Source organism: Tauraco erythrolophus, chromosome 2, assembly GCF_009769465.1.
Source record: "Tauraco erythrolophus isolate bTauEry1 chromosome 2, bTauEry1.pri, whole genome shotgun sequence".
Classification (NCBI taxonomy): Eukaryota; Metazoa; Chordata; class Aves; order Musophagiformes; family Musophagidae; genus Tauraco; species Tauraco erythrolophus.
This window is the reverse complement of record NC_141466.1, coordinates 90,490,716-90,514,489: the sequence shown is the minus strand read 5'-3', so window position 1 is coordinate 90,514,489 and position 23,774 is coordinate 90,490,716. Positions and strand designations below refer to the sequence as shown.

General features: G+C 38.3%; 1 protein-coding gene across 1 annotated transcript in view; it reads right to left on the bottom strand.

Annotated features, from left to right (window-relative positions):
* WDR64 (WD repeat domain 64) overlaps window positions 1–22,361 on the bottom strand; it is a 62,504-nt gene extending 40,143 nt beyond the window's left edge. The window contains 6 exon segments of the mRNA XM_086626109.1: window positions 7,457–7,486; window positions 9,595–9,698; window positions 10,199–10,300; window positions 12,425–12,500; window positions 21,381–21,490; window positions 22,211–22,361. Coding sequence (XP_086482235.1) covers window positions 7,457–7,486; window positions 9,595–9,698; window positions 10,199–10,300; window positions 12,425–12,500; window positions 21,381–21,490; window positions 22,211–22,361 — 573 coding nt within the window.
* Window positions 22,362–23,774: the final 1,413 nt, after the last annotated feature.

Below are 23,774 nucleotides of genomic sequence, written 5' to 3'. Positions count from 1 at the left end.
GCTCTCACTGATGTAAGGACTGGAGGAAACCTGGAGAATGACTAGAGAATGGATTTTTGAGTCTTCCTTCCCAGGAGCCCGACTCGATTGGCAGAAAGACTTCCATTGACTGTCTGAGCTTGAGAAGAGGTCTTTTAATATTGAGAACCATAAAAAAAAATAAAAATCCAAAGACTTGCTCTTATTCTAAAATATTTACTTTGCTTCCCCTGATCTTCTCAGCCAACACAGACTTGCTGAGAAAAGCCTCGAAACAGGAGAAAAAATACAAGGTATGGGTCAGAAATCCTTGCAAAAATTGTATTTTGTAATAAGACATTCAAGAAAACTTTAACTGTTTGGACCTACACTGTCAACATCAAGATGCTTTTGCTCAGGACTTGGAAAGTCCTGAACAAAATACAGGATATGAAGAAATATTTTCTTTAAACCAGAAAGTTACCTCAAAGGAGTCTATGTTGAATTCCTTGGGAAACCTGCCCCTTGCTTCTTAATAGATTCTGAGATATACACATGCAAATGCACACACATTAGTTATACATGTGCACACATATGCATTAGATATACATAGAAAATAAATTATTTGGGGGTTTGTTTGTTTCTTTGTTTGTTTCTTTCTTTCTTTGTTCTCTTCCAAGCTTTTAAGAGAGTCTAATAAACCCATTTGGTGTGAAAAGGGTATTCCTTTTTTGGTATAAATTCCACTGTTTCAGAGTTCCTACAAAGCCAAAAGTTAATGCCTTCATCCTGTTAGACAAAGGGAATGTGAAGGTACATTGAAAACAAAGACTAATCTTTCTCAGTCTTCCTCTTTAACATTCGCCTAATCTAACATACTACCTGACTCCCTATTGATTTATAATCCCAGACGATGACTGTCCTTTCAGTTACATCCATGACTCATTTCAGCTGAGGTGGGAAATGACCTTCAGTGATCCAAGTAGTATCCTGACAAAAATAAAAAGGGTAGATAAAGAAGGATTTTCTGTATAAATTTATAACCTTCTTTGTTATTTAGAAACATATTTTAAACCATCTCTACATAAATTCCATATACACTAGACTAGCTGCTAGATCCAGCCCCAGATAACAGAACTGAGAGTTCTAACTCCAGGAATAGCTCATATGTGAAGTTAGAGAGGTGCCAGGCTCAACCTCTCTTAATGGTGACTCACCACAGATGCACAGACATTGCACATGACAGGACACAATCATAGAATCATAGAATGGTTAGGGTTGGAAGGGACCTCAAAGAGCATCTAGTTCCAACCCCCCTGACACTCTGAAAAAAGTATTCTGAGGAGAGAAAATTTAAGCTACATCATCCAAGGTAAAGCAGATTAAAATTTTTCTTGGATATAGTTTAGTTCAAAACAAAAGAAACTTAAAAGGCAGTAAAAATTTCAGCTATAGTAACACAAACCCTGCTGAAATGAGTTCATGAAAATGAGTAACTTTTGTTAAATAATTTTAAATCTCCCAACAGGTAGATCAAATATTATAAATATTTACACTACATCTGCTCATATTAAGCTGTTTTTCAAAAATACTTATGATTATGCAGTTCTTAATGTAAAACAATTTCTCTTGCAAATTGTAAGATTAGGACTCAAATTCAATATGATACTGGCCAGAATTTAGGTGAGGATTTTTTAAACATTAATAGCTGCTTGATTTTTTCCCCCAAAATGTAGTGGACTTCCCTAAATGAGAACAAGATTGAAATGGAATATACTCCATTTCATTTCCATTTTGATAAGTTTTAAAAATCTTATTTCAGCAATCTTATTTCACAGTTTATTACATAGGCTTTTATATTTGTCTTCTGTATCAAGTTCACATATTGAAATACAGGTTATTTTTTTTATATCTGCAATGGCACAATTATCTATTATTTTAAAATAATTCAGAACATCTACAAAATAACACTGACTGGAACATCTTTCTTTCCTAAGTTAAAGTGACTAAGAAACATTTGGCACAGACTTAAATAATGCTTTTTTGGCAGTTCTTCAGGTAAGTGATATCTACCTGCAACCTCTAAAAACCCGTTCTAGTGGAAGTACTTGATAAACAGCTAAAACAGGGACTTAACGTTGCTAAAAATACAGTTTACATCCTCAAAGTGTTGAGAAGCAAAAGGCACAAGACTAAACCCATGGTGAATTCAAGGCAGCTGCTGATGGTCCTACTTTTATTTCCATTGTTGTACATAATACTAATTTTGCTGTTAGTGAAAAGGGTTCAAAATCCTGACAGAGTAATGTCAACACTCTATTGCAGGAGAAAGCTTCTTTCCTTCCTAATGGCCTGTGGGCAAGTGGTAGTACATTTACAAGAATTTCTTGTGCTGCTTTCTACAGTGAACACATGGAAAATGTCAGTCCTGCAGGGGCCTTATGGATTGCTTGGTAATTCTTACAGAAGACTTTGTTATCTGTAACTTTTTGAAGTCCTTACGATAGCATCAGATAACAATGACTAACTGGTATGAAAAAGCTGGTTTTACATTTGTAATTAAGCTACTATTTTGTAGTGCTGGCTTGTGATGATGCAGTCAAAGTAACAGACCTGCATCTTGCAAAGGTTTTGCAGGCTATCACATATAGTGAGATGATATAGAGGCAAAGGAAGATCAAAAGCAAGAAGTAAGGAGAATCTTTGCTCTTGACTGCTTACAGAGAAAGTCTAAGGGACATTTTTGTGTTGTAATTGTATTTTAGGCAATAAAGTCCTTATGAAAATACTTAATATATTGATACCAAAACTTTATTTCATATACTTGCCTAGAAATACAACCAAGAAACTCTGATATTTCTTTGAAACAATTAAACAAAACAAATCACATTACAGCACAGTGATTTGAGAACTGTGCATGATTAACCCTTATTTACAGATCAAATACCTCTCTCCCCTGAAAAGTTCTGTCCCCCATAAATGCCATCCTGGTAACTGAATCTTTCAAAGTCAGTCAGTATATGCCTTGAGAGGGGACTTATCCCAGCTGAACATCAAATATTTCTCATCTTTTTGGGAGAAATAACTCAGCTAATCTGTAAGGATAATCTTGGAAGACAGAAGAAAGTCAGATGTGTGCTAACAGTTAAGGAAGAATAAGTGGGAAAGGCTAGAGATTAGATTGGCAACTCAAGGGAAATGTCTTCATCATACTTAAACATCTTTTAGGCATATCAGTTTAAGGCTACTATCCTGTTTTCCCATACTGATGGTCAAATTCAAATACTTTGAGAACATAAGACAGAGTGAAATGGCTGTTGTCATTTGTGCTGGCAGTGGCTATTCTTCTCTGAGGGCACAATTTACTAATTCTAACCAAGGAATTCAGCAAAATATTAAAACAATGATGTTCACATATCCAGCAGTGAGCTACAATTTCCAGATAAGTTTCTTTAAATGTCTCAAAGAGCAAATGTTTTCCTTTAACCTCTCTGCCTCAAGGCCTACTATCAAAGTCTATTCTCCTGAAGCTTTCTTCTAAAGGAGCTATAGGTCACCTCTTTGACATTCTGTGAAGTCTTGTCTTTTTTTTCCTATCCCATGTCTACCTGCAGGTGAAAATACACTGGGTATTTACTGGGTGCTGGCACATGACAATGAGACTTTAAAGTTTTTCTTTCAGTTGAGGTCATAGCCCTTTCCACAGGATAGGATAGCTGAAGAGAAAAAGCTAGATCCTTTCTCACTGAAGATAAAAACAGATGCCAGGGACCCTTTGCCCCTTTGAAAATCTAATATAGCCACTGGAGTCAATGAATTTATTTTAAATTTTCATACTCACAGATAAATGAGGTTCAATCTTTCACATCCATGAAAAATGAGAAATGTTTAACTTTCCACAACTAAGCAACTAAACTTCATAAAATTTAGTTAGTTTCTTAATTACACTGGAGTCTAAGTTAGTCTATATTCTTACATTCTACGGGACCCTAATATTCTCTGCTTCCCACCAATCTATGGAATAACTTTGCTTCTGGTTTTAGTAGCCTATTCCGGGTATCAGTTTCTCCCTCACTATTCTCTCCATGTAGCTAATGATGCTGAGCCACCAAACCAGGGTATGAGCACAGGCTTCAGCTTCTCTTGTCCCAATATCTGCGACTAGAAAATCAGACTGTCAAACACGACTTTGGCAGCAGTTAGTCCCTAGGCAAATGAAACAAGAAACACGCACCCATGCATTGCTATGTAAAGATACTTTAATGCTTAGCATGTTCTCAGGGAAAATCCTGCTCTTATAGGGCAGAGGATTATTACTCCCCTAAAGAATCAGCAGTGAAAGGGAAATAGATGTTGGAATAACATGTGCCTTCTGCTCTGACTGTTTTTACTCCAAATAGGAACAGCTCTGTGCTCTAATTCATCAAGGGAAAGATCTGCTTGCAGCTAAGTACACATTTAAAAATCAGTCAGGTAAAATTAAGCTTGGTCTTTCTTTTACAGTGAAGCATCCTAGCCATTGTGTTGTAGCATCCTGGCCTAGAGACATGGTTATCATTAAGATACTATTTCATGAAAAAGGAGGAAAAAAAATGACAATATAGTTTCTGTTTCAGCTTGTCTGGCTCATCCACTGGGTTTGTTTGTGCTTTCCTATGCTGTATTTAAAAGTCATTTCATTTCCATTCTTCAAGAGAAGTGACTTGTTCACTACCAGTATTCCCATCATCATTCAATGATGATTCTATGCTGACTACTATTTTTGGACCCTGTCAGCTGGACAATTCTTAATTCATTTAACATGCACTCTAATGATTTTTTTAGTGGTCATATTTTAAAATAGATATTCATATGGTACTAAGTCCAATACTGTACAGTTTTAAGTGTATTACATTTATGCCTCTATTCTTTTCACTCACTCGCATAATCTCATCATGAAATTAAATCAAGTTTTCTTGAAATGGCCTGTTCTCCATAACATCCCTGGAACAAAATAGTAAATGATCTGTACTCATAGTTAATGTTCTGTTTATACCATGATAATGCTGGGAAAGTTCTGATGGCTGCAATGGACCAGATTTTATTCCTAGAACTACTGTGTTTCACAGCCTTTCTGGCTCAATATCCTCAGGGCCAAGACCTCTGCTGCTCTACTTGAGTAAGTCTCTGTTCTGAAACACCTTAAGAATGAGAAAACTGAATGGTAGAGAGTAGAAGAACCTAAGAATTATTCTGCAATTTGTTAGCCACCTTCTGCACACATCATTGTTTATCAATGGATGGTACGTTTAGAGTCTGATAACTGAGCTCTGAATTGAGTACCTTGCTTCAACTGCACGAAGATGCCTACAAACATACAGCTTGATCAGTTAGCTAGTGCCAGTACTGATGATGACGCTAAACCAAATGAAAATGACAGAATACTTGTAGTGAGAAAAGAATGGACTGTTATTTCTGCAGATCTGAAGAAGAAAAATGTAAGCCCTGTAAGGCCAGGGCAGCTTTCTCTATTTAGCTATTCAGAAATTAATCACAAGATATTATTCATAGTTGAACATTATAACCATTTGGTGCTCAGCTCTTCAACTAGTATAATTCACCATATCTTTAACAAGTAAATGATCAGTGATGATTTGCACTCATGTAAGATATTGACCTTTGACTTTTAGTGTTTAGATAAAAGCTATTAAAACGCAAAGCTTCAGTTTTAATAAGCACACTTTAAAAGAAAAATCTCCAATCCAATTCTAGAGATGTATGCCTCAAAGAGTTCTTAAGTTAATAAATTTAATAGCATCATACATTTCAACTGCCTGGAAAGTGGAATTAATTCGCTCAAAATCATCTAGAATTTTATTTCATTGTGATTTGGGATAAGTATATAGAATTTCCATTTTTAAGAACAAAAAATTTTAAAATATTACATTCTGCAAATATGAAAATCTTTTAACAGCCATCAAAAAGTTCAACCTCAAGCCCAGTAATAGCCATTTTAATTCTATTTTTAGTGCAATAGTTAGAGGAAAGATGAGAAAAAAGTAAATTGGCTAAGGACAGGGTTGTTCAGTGCAACCACTTAAATAAGATTGCCTATTCCCTAAGACAAGGCAGAGCAGGAAGCAAAAGAGGGTCATTTTTAACTAGGCCATCTGAAAATTTCACAATTTTGATACAAAAAATGTTAACATAACAACAAAACCAATACAGTGACTTGACATTGTCACGGGTTAGGCTGCTCCGGCAACCAAACCCTACACAGTCGCTCACTCCCCCACCCCCAGGGATGAGGGAGAGAATCAAAGAAGAAAAAGAAAAGAGACCCATGGGTTGAGATAAGAACAATTTACTAGTACTGCTACCAATATATGTTGCTCACCAGCCTGGGCTGCGGCTCCAAGGATGCCATTGCATCTTCCGCAGCCAGGAGGATATGGCCCGCCTTTTGTAGGCAGGGTCTCAACCTTAGTTAATTAGTTAATTGGATGCCATAAATATATATGTACACGGATATGTACAGGGATAAATATATACAAACGAGTGATGTACAGTGTAATTGCTCACCACCCCTTGACCAAGGCCTGTTTCGTTACGAAGCTGCAATCCTGAAACAGATAAAACCCGATACCGCGATCCCGGATGAACGGGAGGCCCCGAGACAGAGAGCGAGAGAGAGAGAAAGCACTCTGAGAGTCCAAAAGTGAGAGTCCCGGAAGGGCAAAAGCCCTGCTTTCCAGCTGACCCTCACCCTCTTAAGAACATTTCTCACAGTTTACCTCTCTGTACCGATTCCACAGGTCAGATTTAGTCCTTACAACAAATTAAATGCAACCCAGGCCTGGAGCTGTTTTCTGAGTTGGAGTAGTAGGGCCTGTGGTCTGGAATATTTCTATTGCATTTTAGAACATGCACAATATGTGAGAGAGAATCAGCAAAATGCACTGCCCCCGGCACAAGATACCTACACGGACTTTTAGGGCAATGGGTCATGTCACTTTGTTGAGACTGATGACAGTTCTCTTGTCTGCAGGTCATCTGAAGGAAGCTTATTATCTAAAATCTGCAGTGATACTACCAGGGTAAAAATGAGCTTTAAAGTGTATACCAGGTAGCCAGCCAATGCACTTAGCAAGATATGGAACTGTTTTTCACTAATGAACTTATAATTTTTCTTATTTAAATTTTACAGTGACAATTGAAGTGTTGGAGCTTAGAAGAAAAAATTCTGGAAAGGTAATGGATAAAGAACAGTTTGGTAGAAAAAGAAGTATTTATCTGTGGTTTCTTTTTATCAGAGGAAAGAAATCAAGTTACCCAATTGTTTCTATAACTGAAAAGAATACATTGAATCTGTTTGACCTATGGCACCCTATGCCAAATTATGCAGAAGTCTCGAAGTTGGAAGTAGCATTAGAATAATGCTCAGTTTTTAATTATGTCACTTAAGTACCTGCTGATTTTTAATTCAAATTATTTAATAGAAGGAGGAAAATTAACTTACTTCAACACTGGTGGTTGTCAGAACCCTCATCTGAAAAAAACAAAATATGTCACAATAACAAGTTAGCAATTAAATTGAAAGTCTGAACACAGTCAACTCTCCTGTATCACAGGCAGAATAGAACAATAATAGCCAACAGAAAGCGTTCATAGTTCAGATCTTCTGAGAAAGATCTTTAACCTACCTACTGTCTGTTCCTCTATATGTAGTGAGGAACTTAAACTCTCTCTTTCTCTCACAGTTGTTTCATGGTTTGTTTGTTGGGTTTTTGTGGTTTGTTTTGTTTGTTTGTTCTTCGTGTTTTTTTAATTGAGATGTTGGAGTGAGCAAAATAAGTAAAAAAAATTACCCACTTTTTACAGTGAAGTACAGATCAGCTGTTCTTCTCATGGAATTACGCTTCTAATGGTCTTTCACATCTAGAACATCTTCAGCTCCTGCAAGAAGTAGGATGTGGCATAGAGAAATCCAAGCTAATACTGGCCCAGATGACGAGTCAAGTAGTGTCAGCAAAATATCAGGTAGAGGTAGCATGGTAGGCTGCAGATAGGAATACCCATATTGGTACAGTGTTTTTCAGCAAAGTTAACTATTGGTGGACAGAGTAGCACATGGCTCAAAACCTAAAGTGTTTAAAGTCATAGAGTGGTAGGTGTATATCATTATCCAGTAGAGACAGGGTCACCTTCTTTGTCCTTTAACAAAGCTACTGTTCAGTATTCAAAAGCAGTTTCAACCTTTTCCCTTCTGAAAAACCCTTGGTCTTTGAGAGAAGAATGACGCAAAAGGCACCAACTCTATATTTGTCTTTGTGATATGAAGTGATATTCTAACAACAGGACTCAAATGACTGCAATGCTAAAGAACTAGAGTTTTCTCTTCCTTGCATCAAGATGTATCAGAGCAATTCTAATGAAGTCAAAATTCCTTCATCCAGATCAACTGAGATCAGAGATAATATCACGAGTAAATGACTGCTGTCGTAACGTCTTAGTCATTTTCAGAACACACAATTTTATAAATGAGATTTGAGGTCTTTAATTCACAGCGTTAAGCAGCTGGGTGTAAAATTGTTTACGCTGCAGTCACTGATGCCAGTGACATCAATTCAGTCTATGAGGCGGCAGCAATTCAACTTGAAAACAGCATGGGGAGGTAGCGGGGTGGGGAAGAGAGTTATTTTTAACATTATACTCTGTGAAATTATTTTTCGTAGGTACGTAAGAGGGATAATGCTCTGGAGGACAGAGAACTAGGCTTTCAAATAAATTATTTCAGAATTTACCAAAACTGCAGTATTGCTTTGCTGTTTAATCATCCACAGGAGTCCTTTCTCCTGTCATAAGCATTAGGCACTAATTAGCTGAACCCCCTAGAAAGAATTAGTGCTGTTTTAAAGCTTTACTGCATTGTCTGAAACAATTTTTAATAAACTGGTTGTATTAAAACTGCACAAATGTGAAGTGTCAATGAACATAGGTGTGTGATGTACCTCATAAGATCTAGAAGTGCATACCTCTAAACAGTAATATAATCATCTGAGAGACTCATTTACAAATTCTACTTTAACAGCATCTCGAACCTGAAGTTCTGCTTAAACTGCTACAGATCTTGCACTTTGCTGATGAGGGGAGTAACTGTGAAGCAATGTCATGCAGACTGTCAGAAAATTCAAGACTTTCAAGGTTCTAGATGTTGCTGTATTGAATAACTGTTCTTTGCAAACAACTGATAAATGTTTCTGTCAATTTAGAGACTCTCAGTAACTGTAGAAAATAGTTAATTCTCTTGTTTTCACTGTATATGCGAAAGTTAATTCCAATAGAATATTTTGTATCAAGGGAATCTTTTTCTAAAAAGAAATACAGAGTATTTTCTATTAAACTAACTTCTCTTAAGTATGTAATTTATTAGCCATCTCTATTTTTTATCAACTTCTGTAGACTGTTCAGTAATTTTATAATTGAAAATAACAATGTCTATTTCCTCCTGTTCTTAAAAAATATGAAAAAGTTAACTCAATAGAAAAGATATCTAGGTTTTTTTTATGGGTAAGTTTTCACACTAGGTCACAGTTCACTTGCTTCCCATATATACTGCCTAAAGGAATAATAAAAATTTGTATGAGTCACAATTACCTGGTTGTTAAAAATAGCTATCACTCCTTTCTGAGAGGATGTTATTGTGAAATCCAGATGGGGCACCTTCACTATACCGTTAATCACATCTTGTCTCTTGACAACTGTCAACAACAAAATAGTACTCTTCATCTTACAAACATAGAAAATCTAAACAAATAGAACCATAATATCAAGAACATTTTCTCTTCCTGAAATGCATATTTGTACCAACTCCAAGAAAGTAATGAATTCCTACCCTTGATTTAAATAATCATGTTGCATTTTGAAAGCTCATTAATGCATTATGGATGTGCTAGTTCTTTCTATATTATTTAAAAGATACAGAAAGGCAAAGAATAGCTGCATAAAAAAACAATCTGAGTCAGACAAATTCATAACTTCAAAATAATTTAGGAAAATGGAGAACTGGGCAAGGCAGCGGTGAAGTGTTCAGATGCAATGAGTTTAGTAAAAAACTCATATATTCTGGAACACATAAGAAAAAGAAGCACAAATAACAAGCAAAGAGAGACATGAGATCTTATTACCGTACTTTCAATAAAGTGCACAACACATAGCATTAAAAAAACACTGATTTTGCATACAAGGTGAAGTATGTCACCTGCATGAGTAATCTGCTGGTTTTCACACACAAGGAAAACTATGCTTTCTTCTTTCAGCTGGTAAGATATGGCATCACTTTCTCCTGTGAAATAGCCAAAATCTAAACAAAACAAGCAGTTTATAACAAATCTGCTTGTGGAATATAAATGTATAAAGTTAAATATTTATCTGATGTTTTTATCATTTAATATTATTTAAGTATGTTTCTTTAACCATTAGCTGTCAATATCACTTTTGATCGCTGAGATCTGCTACTCAGGCACAATCTTTCTTCAATGTTTGGAAACAATCCAGCGTATACAGGGCTTCTAGGAATAAAAATAATCTAATTAAGAAAGCTTTTAGTACAGCTTGGTCTTGTAACAATTGTTTGTAAACAGTCATCCTCAATTTCCTTTTCCAGTTTTACCTACTTGTGCTTCCCCCGCTAGACATCAGCAAAAAGCAGACAAAACAGATTTCTCTTTATTTGTAAACTGAGAGATTCAAAGTAGCGTAGTGTTTCGCCTACACAGAAGAGCTTTTCCATAAAGATATGTAGACTCTCATTTGCTTGAAAAAAATGGAATATAAATCCCATTTTCAAAATTCTTTTTCAGCCATCTCCCTAAGCCTGGCAATGTTCCATTTGTACTGATCATGATGGAGAACCTCAGACAGGATATTCAGGTAAGTAGCTCATTTCTGTTCTAGGTTGTGACAATACTCCAGCTGAAATGCTCTCCAAACCTCAAACTCTGTACCCAAGAGTAGGTTAGTCATTTCCTCAGGAAATTAGTTCAGCCCCACTCAGCTACACAAACGCTTTTTAATCTCCTTTCTCATATTATGGGCATTATATATACTCACTTTATTTCGTGATTCTAAAAGCAATGCCCATTTGGATGTAAGAGAAATCTTTGCACTTTTTTAAGTTCAACGTTTTTGATGGTGTACAACAGAACTCCTATTTTTCTTCTTTGAGAGATTCAGATGTACATCTTTCAAAAAAATATTCTTACTCAACATTAGTCTTTGTCTTTCACTTCACAACTCCCTTGTTATCATGCACACAATTATTATCTATCATACATAATCAGTCAATGCATTGCCTGTTTATTATAGCCCCTTACAATCCTCTTTCTAGTTTCTTGTAATATCAGCTTTATGGTATCCTGTTATTACCCAGCTGGCATGAATTGAAACTAATGAACTAATTAACTAAGGTTTAGACCCTGCCTACAAAAGGTGAGCGCCATTTCCTCCTGGCTGTGGAAGATGCAATGGCATCCTTGGAGCCACAGCCCAGGCTGGTGAGCAACACACCTTGACTTTCCATCCTGTATCCAAACAGGTTACAGGATTCGGTATCCTAAATTCCAGGTATATGCTCCTTCTGCAAAGTCATAATAATATAATCTTCATGATATCCAGCATGAATCAAAAGTGGTAATACTAGTAATTCATACATACGGACTTTTTTCATGTTACAGAATTTTGACAGTTAATTCTCACTGTTTTAAGTTCCATTTGAATCCCTCAATTGTTTAGTATTAAATAGAAGAGTTCTGAAGGAATTGTGGCTAGAACATTATAATGGAGTGTTTCCCTCAAAAATCAAGGATGAACTCTTTATACTTTCATCATTTAATGTTCTTGTAGCAGGTTTCCACCTATAATACATATAAAGACAGTGTTACAGAATCACAAAGTCATGAGGTTGAAAAGGACTGCTTGGGATCATTTAGTCCAATCCCCTTTTCCAAGGGAGTCAGCTACACCAAGTTGCCTAGGACCATGTCCAATTGGGTTTTGAATATCTCTAAGGATGGAGACACCACATACTCTTTGAGCAACCTGTTCCAGGCTTTGATCATCCTCATGATAAAAAAGTGTGTTCTTGCATTCAGATGGAATTTCATGTGTTTCAGTTTGTGTCCATTGCCTTTTGTCCTGTTAGTGGGCACTATGGAGAAGAGTCTGTCTCTCTCTTCTTCATTCCCCCCTCCATTAGGTATTTACACAAAATGTTTAGAGTCTCTTCCTGACTAAACAGTCTCAGCTCTCCCAACCTTTCATCATATGAGAGGTGCTCCAGGCCCTTAATCATCTTCATAGCCCTTCACTGGAGTCATTCCAGTAGCTCCGTATCTCTATTGTACTGGGGAGCTCAGACCTCAACACTGTACTCCAGATGCAGTCTCAAGTCTTGAAGAGAGAGGAAGGGTCACCACATTTGACGTACTGACAATGCTTTTCCTAAACCAGCCTGGGATGCTGTTGATCTTCTTTGCTACAAGGGCACATTGCTGGTTCACATTCTAAGGACCAAAGGTCTTTTATTAAAAGCTTCTTAGCTGGTCTGTCATCAGTGTATACTGGTGTATGGGATTATTCTTCTCCAGGTGCAGGGCTTTGCATTTCCCTTCTTGAACCTCATGAGGTTCCTGTCAGCCCACTTCTCCAGCCTGTTGAGGTCCCTCTGAATGACAGCATCACAACCCCTGTTGTTATCAGCCACTCTTCCCAGTAAATTTGCTGAGGGTGCGCTCTCTCCCATTATCCAGGTCATTAGTGAAGGTGTTAAATGGTATTGGCTCCAATACTGACCCCTGGCATACATCACTAGTGACTTGCCTCCAGGTGGGTTTTGTATCACTTAGAGGTTCAGCCAGCATTCTTTCCACCTCACTGCCCACTTTTTTAACCCATGCTTTATTAGCATGTCTACAAGTGTGATATAGGAGACAACGTCAAAAACGTTACTGAAGTCGAGGTAAACTGCTCTCGCCTTAATCACCAAGCTAGTCACGTCATTGTAGAATCCTATCAAGTTGATTAAGCATGATTTCTATAATTGCCCCTTTGTAAATCCATGCTGACTACTCCTGACCATCTCCTTGTCCTGCATATGTTTGGAAATGGTTTCCAGAATTAGTTGCTCCACCATCTTCACCAAGAATCGAGGTGAGGCTAGTTGTCCTGTACTTCCGTGGATCCTTTCTCTCAACTTTATTGAAGATATGAGTGACATTTTACCTTCTTAAGTGCATGTTTTGTTTTCCAGGCGGTGGAGAACAGGTCCTTCACCTTTCTGGGGACTAAGATTTTGGTGGGAGGACTTTTTCTTTAATAATAGACTAACCTGGTATCAGGTCGTTCCTGAGTCCTGATAGGATGCTGAATGCACTGGTCGGGCTAGGCCAATAAATAGCTGCCCTAAAGCCAACAGAGGTGGAAGTTCTCAGTGGGACACTCAGGCATCTCCTGTCATGCTTCCTGTAGACATGAGGAGGTGCCACATCTCATCTTTTGCTTCTGGCCAGTAGTCAGAACACTGCCCAAAGAAAGGGTATCTTTGAAACCCCTTACAGCTACATAAATGGCTTATGCTGACTCCAACATGGAGATAAGGGATCCCAATGAACATCTCCCCATATTGTCTACCAGAGGTTGACAGAAAGCATAAAAGATGAAACAAAATGCAATTTACACATTTTTCAGATGTTTGCCAAATAGAGCTTTTAAAGTGCAAACTACGTTTGGAAAAGAGATGCAGAGGTCAGTTTCACAAGTCATTGATAAACAACAGCTGTTAGACTGTCCAGAATAGGTCTTTTAAATTTTGAAGCCAGTAAATGACTAAGGGTAGATCCTAATCTAACTAAAGAGACGATTTAGAGAAGATTTAAAATCACTTTATTTTTTTTAATAAAAAAGTGTCCTTTGGGTATGGGTATATTGTTGTGGAGACTACTGGAAACTTAGGAAACCCTTGAACATGGAGGTACTTGAAAGAAAGAAATATCAGGAAGATAAAGAAATAGGAACACTCATAAAAGGCCACGAGCTTTTAGGTCATGGAAATATATTTGGAAGATTTTGTCAAGCTAAAGAGAGGCCAGATATGGAGAGATAAATTTGAAAAAAATAGATCTGTGAGAGTAGGAAGACAGGAACAAAGGGTCAGGGATAGGTTTCTGGGAGAGAGGGGTGGGGGAGAGGCAGAGATGATAAAAGAGAAGTAACAAAGGAACAAAATTACGTGTATCCCTCTTCCTTGACTTTCAAGACTGAGGACATGCTCAGCAGTGTGAAAAGCAGTAGGGGAACTCAGAAGAAAAGGGATGAAATACAGTCCTTTTAGAAAAAAATCATTAGAAAACTGGAGCACAGACAGCAGAAACCATGATGGCTACTTAGGATGTTACAAAAGGACCTGTTACCAATGATACATTTGAAAAATTAAGTGAAGTTAAAAGGAAGTTGAAGCAATATGAAGACTACTTACATTGTTCAGAGGAGGTAATTAATGATATATCCACGTTGCAATTTATAAATGTGACTTATCTAATATAACTAGTAGGTTAATGAACATAACAAGAATGAAGGTATCAGGTAAGGGAGGCATATCTGTCTTTTTCGACATCTGTATCAAACAACAGCTGGTCTCAAATAGAAAACACAGAATACTTTTCAGTCTTAAAAGGCCAATTACCATTTCAATAGAGTTTTCAAGCATGTAAAGGAGATTTTTTTTTTCTCCTTAAAAGGAAGGAAAAAGCTAAAGAGAATGAGAAAAGCAAGTGGGACATAGGCTGCTAAAGTGTTAAATAGTCAACTTAAAAAATTAAAAAAAAAAAAGAGGAAGAGCTACAGATATGGGTGGAAGGAAAAAAAAATCTAAGATCCTCACAAGTAAGCAAATATATACAACTTTAAACGTCAAGAGGTGAGAAAGAGATGAGGAGACTTTAGAGCTGTCGTGCAGCTACACGTAAAAGCCTGTGGCATATTTAGAAGAACAAACATCACTGGCTTAATTCCTGACACTAGCAACTCTCCAGGATTACCTGAACCATTTTGAAACTGTAGAGTTTGTCAGGGAAAAATATTTAAAAAGACCACCACCACGTAATATATAGATACAAACAAATCCCATTCTATTTTATTAGAACCCTTTCAAATAAGCCTGGAAATATCTGCTTTGATCCAATCATTAGGGTGTTACAACAATTACTGTGGATCAAAAGCTGATGCTGAAGTTATGGTTGATGCAAATTGGGCTTAGATAACAATCAGATGATCAATGCAACATTATTCTTTTCAGTGTAAGTTAAATCTGGAGAATTCCTGGAGTCAGTAGTTTTCCTGATTCAGTTTCCCCTCTTTCTCTATACCCAGCCTACATATAAAACAAATCTTATCCTGTTGTCCTGAAAGAAGCTTAGATTTATGTTCCATACTGTGTAGATAGGTTGTAATACATACTACCATCAGATTTCCCACTAAACAGAAAAAAAAAGTTAAAAACTTACTGCAGCTTTTCAATGCAGTATTATATTTCAAACTGTGCTGGATAAGACCATGTCAAGGTAAAGAAATCAATGACAGACTGAAGCTGATTCAAATAGTCTCATCTTTGCCTATTTCATAACTGAATTACCACTTCCATCACAGATGAATTTACAGTTACTTTACGTTAAATATTTCTCCCCACAAAAGAAAATAAATAAAAAAGCACATTCACACTTTAATCAGGTTTCTTTTGAACAGAGAAATAAAAAATATTTCTATTTCAATCCCTACAGTGGTCAATACAGTCTCACTGATATCCATCTTCTACATGAAATGAATGCTTTTTCAAGAAAGCTTATACAGCAGGCATTTTAAAAGGCTGTCATCAGCCAGCTCACATTTGGTAAAATTTGAGAAATGCTCATAGAAAGGATTCTGGGGAATTTTATCCCAGACAAATCCCACACAGATTTCATAAGGAAACTAAAGGGACTTCATCTCTTTTATTAGACCCCTTACTGTACTTGCCTGTGTAATTATGTAACCCAGGTAACTAGACCGATTGCATCGGAAACTCAAGAAAGGTTTTGGAGTAAAAGATACTCATTCCAGTAAACAAAGAGAGCTTCCTTCAGTTCTCTTATAAACTAATGAGCCTGAACACAATTTGCCACTGTTCATGCTTCCCTAAATAAAGGACTGTCAGTCTGACAGTCACCATGAATTCATAAGTACTTTTCTCACCTGGTCCCTGCTTCATACCCATGAAGCATATCTTAATCTATATAGGATACGCGTCTATCTTACCACATCAACACAAGAGATCGTGTCATCTCTTTCCAATCCCATACAGAAAGCAGTAAAAAGTTTGAAATGAGGTAGAGAATTTTGAATAGTACAAGAATTTGACTAGTGCTGAATGATGCAGTATTTTAGCAGGTCTGATGGCAGCTGGCCGTTTCAAGAACTTAGCTTGTATATCATGTACCAGCAAATCCAGAAATGTCTTTCCCCTTCCTCTGTTTTTAGAGAGTTTGAAAGAAATGCTGAGCAAAGCCAGGATTTCACCTTTAAGTATCCTCTCGTGTTGAAAAGGCGAGTAATGAAGAAGGGTGACGTGCAAGTAGGAGACATGCAAAGATAAAAGATTTCAAATTTACCTCTCACAAGTTGAATTTAATAATAGAGGAATTGGATGTGGCCTAAAGCTCTATCTGATATAGAGGGCTTATACGCAAATTAACTAGAAGGCAGTTACATGACGTTTAATGTCCTCTGCAGCTATGTCACAGATTTCCCCCAGGCCCTTCTTGAAGAAAAGCTTTAATGCCTAACATAAGCAAAGTTTGTGAACATTACAATATGACATTGTAAGTAAAAACAGTGTTAAGAGAAGTATTAACCAGAAATGTTGCCATATAAAAGCTTATTAAAATGAAAGGACCGAATACAGTGTTTTTAAGATGGTATTAGGAAACTACTTGATCGGACTTGTTGAAAACATGTAAAGAAGAGATGTTGGGCTATGGCACCAATCATTCTTATCCAGCTGGACTGAGTTGAGATAATGAACTACTAATGAACTAATTAACTACTCAACTCAAGGTACCTATCCTGCCCGCAAGAGGCAGGCCATTTCCTCCTGGCTGCGGAAGATGCAACAGCGTCCCTGGTGCCGCAGCCCAGGCTGGTGAGCAACAACTGGTGACCCCGACGTGATACATCCATGAGACCCTGGAAAGCCCTGGGAAGCCCCAACTCCCTCGCCGAGCCGAGAGCCCTGGCTGCAAAGGAGCCCGAGCCAAAAGAGCCGGAGCCAGCGCCGGAGCCGGGAGCTCGAGCGAGAGTCCTTCGGAGAAGAAGGTAAAGCCGCAAGCCCCGACGTGGTATTCGCGGGAGGGAAGCGTGCTGGAGTTGGATGAATGGGCCGGGTCTCTGCTCACCCTTAAAGCCTTTGTGAAAACAGAAAAAATGGTAAAACAAAAAGGGGGAATTATGGCACCAATCATTCTTATCCAGCTGGACTGAGTTGAGATAATGAACTACTAATGAACTAATTAACTACTCAACTCAAGGTACCTATCCTGCCCGCAAGAGGCAGGCCATTTCCTCCTGGCTGCGGAAGATGCAACAGCATCCCTGGTGCCGCAGCCCAGGCTGGTGAGCAACATTGGGCATATTCAAGGTTTAAATAGTATGTTGTTGTTCCAGTGTAATGTAAATGGAAATATGGTAACAAATTTATAGTTCATGCCACTTGTTAATACCTTGCCTTACGGCTTGAAGTCCACCAAGGACTTGCCATATATGCAGTGCCACCTATGCTGTCACAGGAAAGTTACAGTATGCTGGAAGTTATGTCCCATCTGCACAATTTGGTCTTTAGGTAGAAAACAAAACAAACAAAATCTTATAGTAACACATGATCATGGAAGGCTTTGATACAGATTAGCTCTAACAATGTAAAAATCAGGCATTTTAATAGAACAGTTGCTTGAAACACTATTCTTTGGATATACCTTAATAAAGGATAATTTTCTAGAGCAAGTGTTCATAATTTCTCATGACACTTGAGAAAAAAAATGGACACAATGTTTAAAAGTAACAAGACAAAGTATTTTTTCACAAAATGTGTAAAACTGTGTGTGACAGTTCAATGTGGGGGAGGGGGTTCTGGTGGTAGGAGAGGAGATTTGCTCCCTGTGCCACCAGATCAGACTGCCATCCCCCTCGGGGTTGAGCCAATCATTGGTGCCTCTGCGAATTGCCCTATTTACGTTGGGACAAAGGAGCAAGAAAAGGTGCTTTGCCCAGGAGCGAGGAGAAGGGAGGAGGGCACTGCCCCCGCTCCCTGGCTCCCAGCTGGGCAGCTGTCCGCGCCGGGCCGGTGCCACGTGCTTAAGATGGTGGCGACGGAGCCGCTTGGGGAACTCAGGGAGCGCCCCACTCCCGGGGTGCCCGCTGGGCCGAGTTCACCCAGAGAGGACTGAGATCTGAGAGAAACGGCCACACAGACTCCAGGTCAGTGCGGATGGAGCAGGAGGAGGTATGTCAGAGCTGAGTTTCCCTTGCAACCGGTGGCGAGATGGCAAGCGGCCCCCCTGCAGCCAAGATGGGCTCAGCGAAGCAGAGACCCACTCGCAGCCCATGGAGAAGCCCACGTCGGGGAAGAGATGCCTGAGCCTGAGAGAGGTCATGGAGCATGGGATGCATGACGAGTAACTGTTAATAATGGAGCATGGGATGCATGACGAGGTAGTGGGGCATCTAGAGTCTGTGGGACAACCCACGTCGAAGCAGGTGGCCACAACTCCCTAAGAATCCGAGACTGGGTAAAGCCTGCACTGGAGCAATCTGATGGGGAAGGATTGTGTCCTGCGGGTAGGACTCACGCTGGAGAAGTTTGTGGAGTTTTCCTCGTGAGTAGGGGATCCATTGGAGCAAGGGAAAATGGTGTAAGGACTCCTCCTCCTTTAAGAAAGGAGCGGCAGTAACAACATGGATAAACTGACCTGCACTCCCCCATTCTCTGTCCCCTTGCACTGCTGGGGGGAAGGTAGAGCCGGGAACAAAAGGAAAGGGGGTGGAGAGGTGTTGTTTTTAAGATCTGGCCTTGTTTTCTCTTTATTCTCTCAAGTAACTGGTTTCGTTTCCCTTTGTCCTTTTTAAGCAACTGTTAATAAATTGTTTTGTTTTAAGAAAACTGAGTCTGTTTTGCCTGGGACCATGGTTGGTGGGTGCTCCCTCTGTTCTTGACCCTCAGTCCTTTTATTATAAAACCACTACACTGTGGATGCTGTGGAAGTATCCTTTTTAGATTGGTTCAGAAGTAGTTTACAAATGGATAGCTTAAAAACCAAGGGATACTAAACACAGAGTGCAGTTGCAACTCTGGCACAGAAAATCCTTAAGCTGTATGCAACCAGGAGCTAGGAGGGTAAACCAGATCTACTATTTCATAGTTACCTCATTCTTACAGGAATATTTGCTATTTACCACCGTTAAAGTCAGAACAATGGTTTACATCTCATTTATCTACCGATTCAAATAATACATACAGAATTCTCCAGTTAAAATACTCCCTACTAAAATGCTGCCATATGTCTAATGCTTCACATCTAAAGAAAAGGGCTGATTTATCCCTGTGAAATGGGGAAGAGAAAGAGGAGGCAGAGAAAAGAGAGAAAGCATTTCTGACGGTTTAGCCAAAGACAGATTAATCCTCAGAGCACAAATTGCATACTGCATTCATAAGAGATTTTGCATTTTGTCAAGAAGCCTGAGGCCAATGCATATGAGTGAAGTAGTTCAGGAGAAGACCTGGACATACTCAGGCTCCATGCTTCAGATCCTGCTGCCTTGTCAGGAATGTAGTGTATTAAACTTTGCTTGAGGATAAGTGGTTCTGGCAGACAACTCAGTGCTCTTTTACAAAACAAGTAGGAAAAATATTTTTATTTAGTTAGGTCATACTTTAACGTGTATTCATATGCATTTACATAACACACTCAAGGATTTTGATTCAGAAAGAGCAGGGACCAACTTCCTCAACTCATGTAAACCCATATAGCATAATTAGTGTTTAACAAGGATTTTGATTTGCAAGTCCAGCTGACGTACCAAACAGACAGGGTTAGGAAAGAAAAGTAGTTCACCTACAAATAAAAATGTAACCTACTCAGGCTTTATGGAATGAATTCTAATTAACCTTTCTTATCATACGTCCAATGGCATGCCTTTATAAGGACAGATACCTCTCAGATTTAGAAAGAGTGGAATAAGAAACACCACGCCTATCTGGAATAAAAAATAATCTTGCTGAAATTACTGGGCTGATTTTGTAACCAGCACAGTACAAGCAAATCTTGCTCTTAAGAATCTGCTAGAATTAGCAGCATGGACTCTCCCACACGGTAAGCTGTTTTGCATGATATATTTAGAAGTCTGAAATTAGCCAGAGATAGTCAGCAGAAAATCCAGTACAGGGAACCTCTTAGCAAAAAGCTTGTAGAGACAGCACTGTCATTTTCAAGATACCCACCTGTTTACCCACATGGAATAAGGGAGAAAGGCAGGGCTCAGCAAAGGTCTTCCATGCTTAATCTTCCACTGACATGATGGCCTGAAAGAACTAGTCCTCACTCTAGTGAAATAGGTTAGGGATGCCTCTAGGGATTATTTTCGTATTTACAACTTCCACTTACGCTGAATACTGATCTTCTGATACTCAAGCTTCACATTCTGGGTTTTGGCACTAGGACCATAGGATTTTTCTTACTTAAAACTAAAATTTGAATAGCATAGGACACAGAATATCACAAGCTAGAAAGAGCTAAATTTTACAGTAATACAAACTCCTTCAGCTCTCAAGACACATACCAGAATGGATATCACCACTCGAATTTCACAAGAGAAATTCCCAAGACAGATTTTACTCTCTTATCTTCAAATATCTTCCCTGGAAAGTAGCATTTAATCAACAAGTGGACACGTGCAAGTTTCTAAATTTTTTACTATCAAACTGAATTTGGAGCCTCTTTCTTTCTCAACTTGTTAAAATGAAGTATCACTTCTAGAATAGGATAACATAGCAACAAGTAAGATACTCTAAGCCAGTTCTTCAATTCAGCTTTTGTCTAGATCAATCAAAACAATACATTTTATCTAATTTTCTAGCTTCAAAGACATATCTGTTTTCCAAATAACTTTTTTTTAGGAAATGAATAGTGGCCAAGACAAATAACAACATGAAAGTGTCCCATTATGCCATGGAGCTCATGAACAACAGACTCATGTACAACACATAATCAACAGTTTAATATTGTTACCTTTCAAGATTCCAATTAGTTGTTTTTATTTAATAAAATTTTAGAAGTCCTTCCCTCACATCATTCTGTCCTTACATCGAGGTTGTTGCTAATCTTCCTGAAAAAGACCTTAACATTATGATCCTTGACTTCTGGATCAAAAAGTGTCTGTGTGGTTGTATAGAACTTATCATAGTCTATTGCATCTCTATGAGAGGAATAATACCAACTGAGTTAAAAACTGTCAAGGTACAGCTTCCTTGCTTATTCTCCCTATCTCTTGTTTTATTTCTCCTTCAATATCAATAGCATGCAAGTTCCAGCTCCTCACACTGTGTTCACTAAAGCATTTTGCAAAAAAGCCAAACAAACAAACAAACAATTTCAGCCTTGATGCTCAGTCTTTTCAAAACCCCCTGATTTGCAATATATGACAGGAATCAGATAGATAAAAGAATAGGTGAAAAATTCTCACCTCTTCTTTCTTCCTTTACTCTCATACCACAATTCTGGTTTGTCGATCTGAACCCGAATGGTATTCTGGGATAAAGTTTATCCTTTCATGGAACAATAGCCACTTACATTGAGAAAAGCAAAACTTCGCCCTGGTTGTTTACAATTAAACAGCTGGATTTACATAATTCATTGGGTTCATGCTTTTATAGATCGCTAGATCACATTGTGCTAACTTGTATGTGTGGCAACTCTGTCAATTATATTTTATGAACAATCACCATAGCATTATAATTTGACCAGAAGTCCTAACAGAAGAAAAACACTCTCATAGCACAACCTGCCTATTTCCTGTAAAAACAAGAAGTCACAGTTTAAACATTAATTTGAAGTCTTTCTTATGGTCTTGTCTCTATGACACCTCCTCTCCATATGAAAAATTACACTTTTCCATCAGAAAGAGTATCTCTTACCATCATCTTCAATATACAAGCCTAATCTCTCCTTTGTCTTCTGGGTTACTGTTTTTTCAACTAGTTTCTGGAACTGTTTCAAAGCATTCTTGAAATCTGGCACTTCAAGGGCAGAGAAACTCTCCTTGTAACAATCCTTCTTTTCAGACATCCTTTATTAAGAGAGGAAAAGGTAAGAGGGAGAGCTTTTCTTACAGCCTGGTCCAAGCCTTGTTTTGCCCCTTAAACTCCCACATGAGTTCATATAACATGCAGCTGCATGACAGGTATATCAAGCACTACGTAATAAAAAAGAGATGACTTTGGCTTAGCATCTCAAGCTGGTAAACATGCTATTGATGTCACTGTTGATGTCACAATCCCCCATTACATCACAGAATCCTACTTGCTGAGCAGCCCTAGGTCAAGAACCAGGATCATTAATAACCTGGGCATGTGAGATTATTTTGTGGTATCTCATGCAATTGGTCGTCGAACAGGCATGAACTTTCTCAATTCCAGAGCCCAACAAGGATTTCATCAGGGTTCAATTCTGCTGCAAACGGCATAACTTTAGGAATATGAGATCACATTCTCCAGTAATAATATAACTTTGAGACTAGCTGTTGCTAGTTTATCATATCTTTCACACTTTGGTACTGAGTGAGGAGGAGGGAAGTTACCTCTACGTTTCATATTGTCTTCTTACCCTTGGGATTATTTTCTAGTTTTCTGCCAAAGGCTGCGCACCAGCTAACACAGTTAGGAACAGCTGCAGTTGTGGATTCCCTTGGGGATCCACACATCATTTGGTGAAGAATGGAAAAGCCAGTTCTCCAATTATATTTGCTCTGACAGGAGAGCTGAGATCACCCTGATGATATTTTAGCATGTGCTACTGCTGCAATGCTCAGCCCTCAGCTCTAGATCTCAATCTAGATCAGGATGCCTGGCTTTGCAGTAGCAATAAGAGCATTTTACTGGAGATGTTAAGTTATGAATCATTATTCACATAGTACAAAGAGGCCAAAGACATCCAATTCAGTTCGAGAAGAACTAGAAAAGCACTTTTTGACAGTTAGTTCTTGGAAGTAACATTGAATGTTTCCTTCCTTAGTAAATCTCTCTCCATTTCTTGAAGATATGCCTCGTTGCCCTCTTTATTGTATTCAAAATCCCTACTCAGTGAACTAGAACTTCCAACCTAGAACTGCAATTACCCTGCAGAAACATTTTTTTAATTGCATAAATCACTATGATAGAAATTGCAAGAAATCCAATGATGGAGTGGTAGAGTTTTAGTTGTCTTCAGCTGTCCATTGCCTCTCCCTTAAGCTCCTACAGACATTCAAACTTCCTTTACTTGTCTTACTTAACTTCCAGTCAAGTTACTGTTTCTTTCTTTCTCCTAACAGACAATTAATGAGCCCAGGGTTTAGATGTTATCTCTTAACATGTGCCTGGCCAAAGCTCAGTGATATGTCTTAAATGGTTACTGTTTTGAAAAGGGTCTGCATTTAACTTGCACCTAAGTTCACTCAGGATCTTAAAGCCAGAATACTCCTACACCAAGGTATCACAAGGG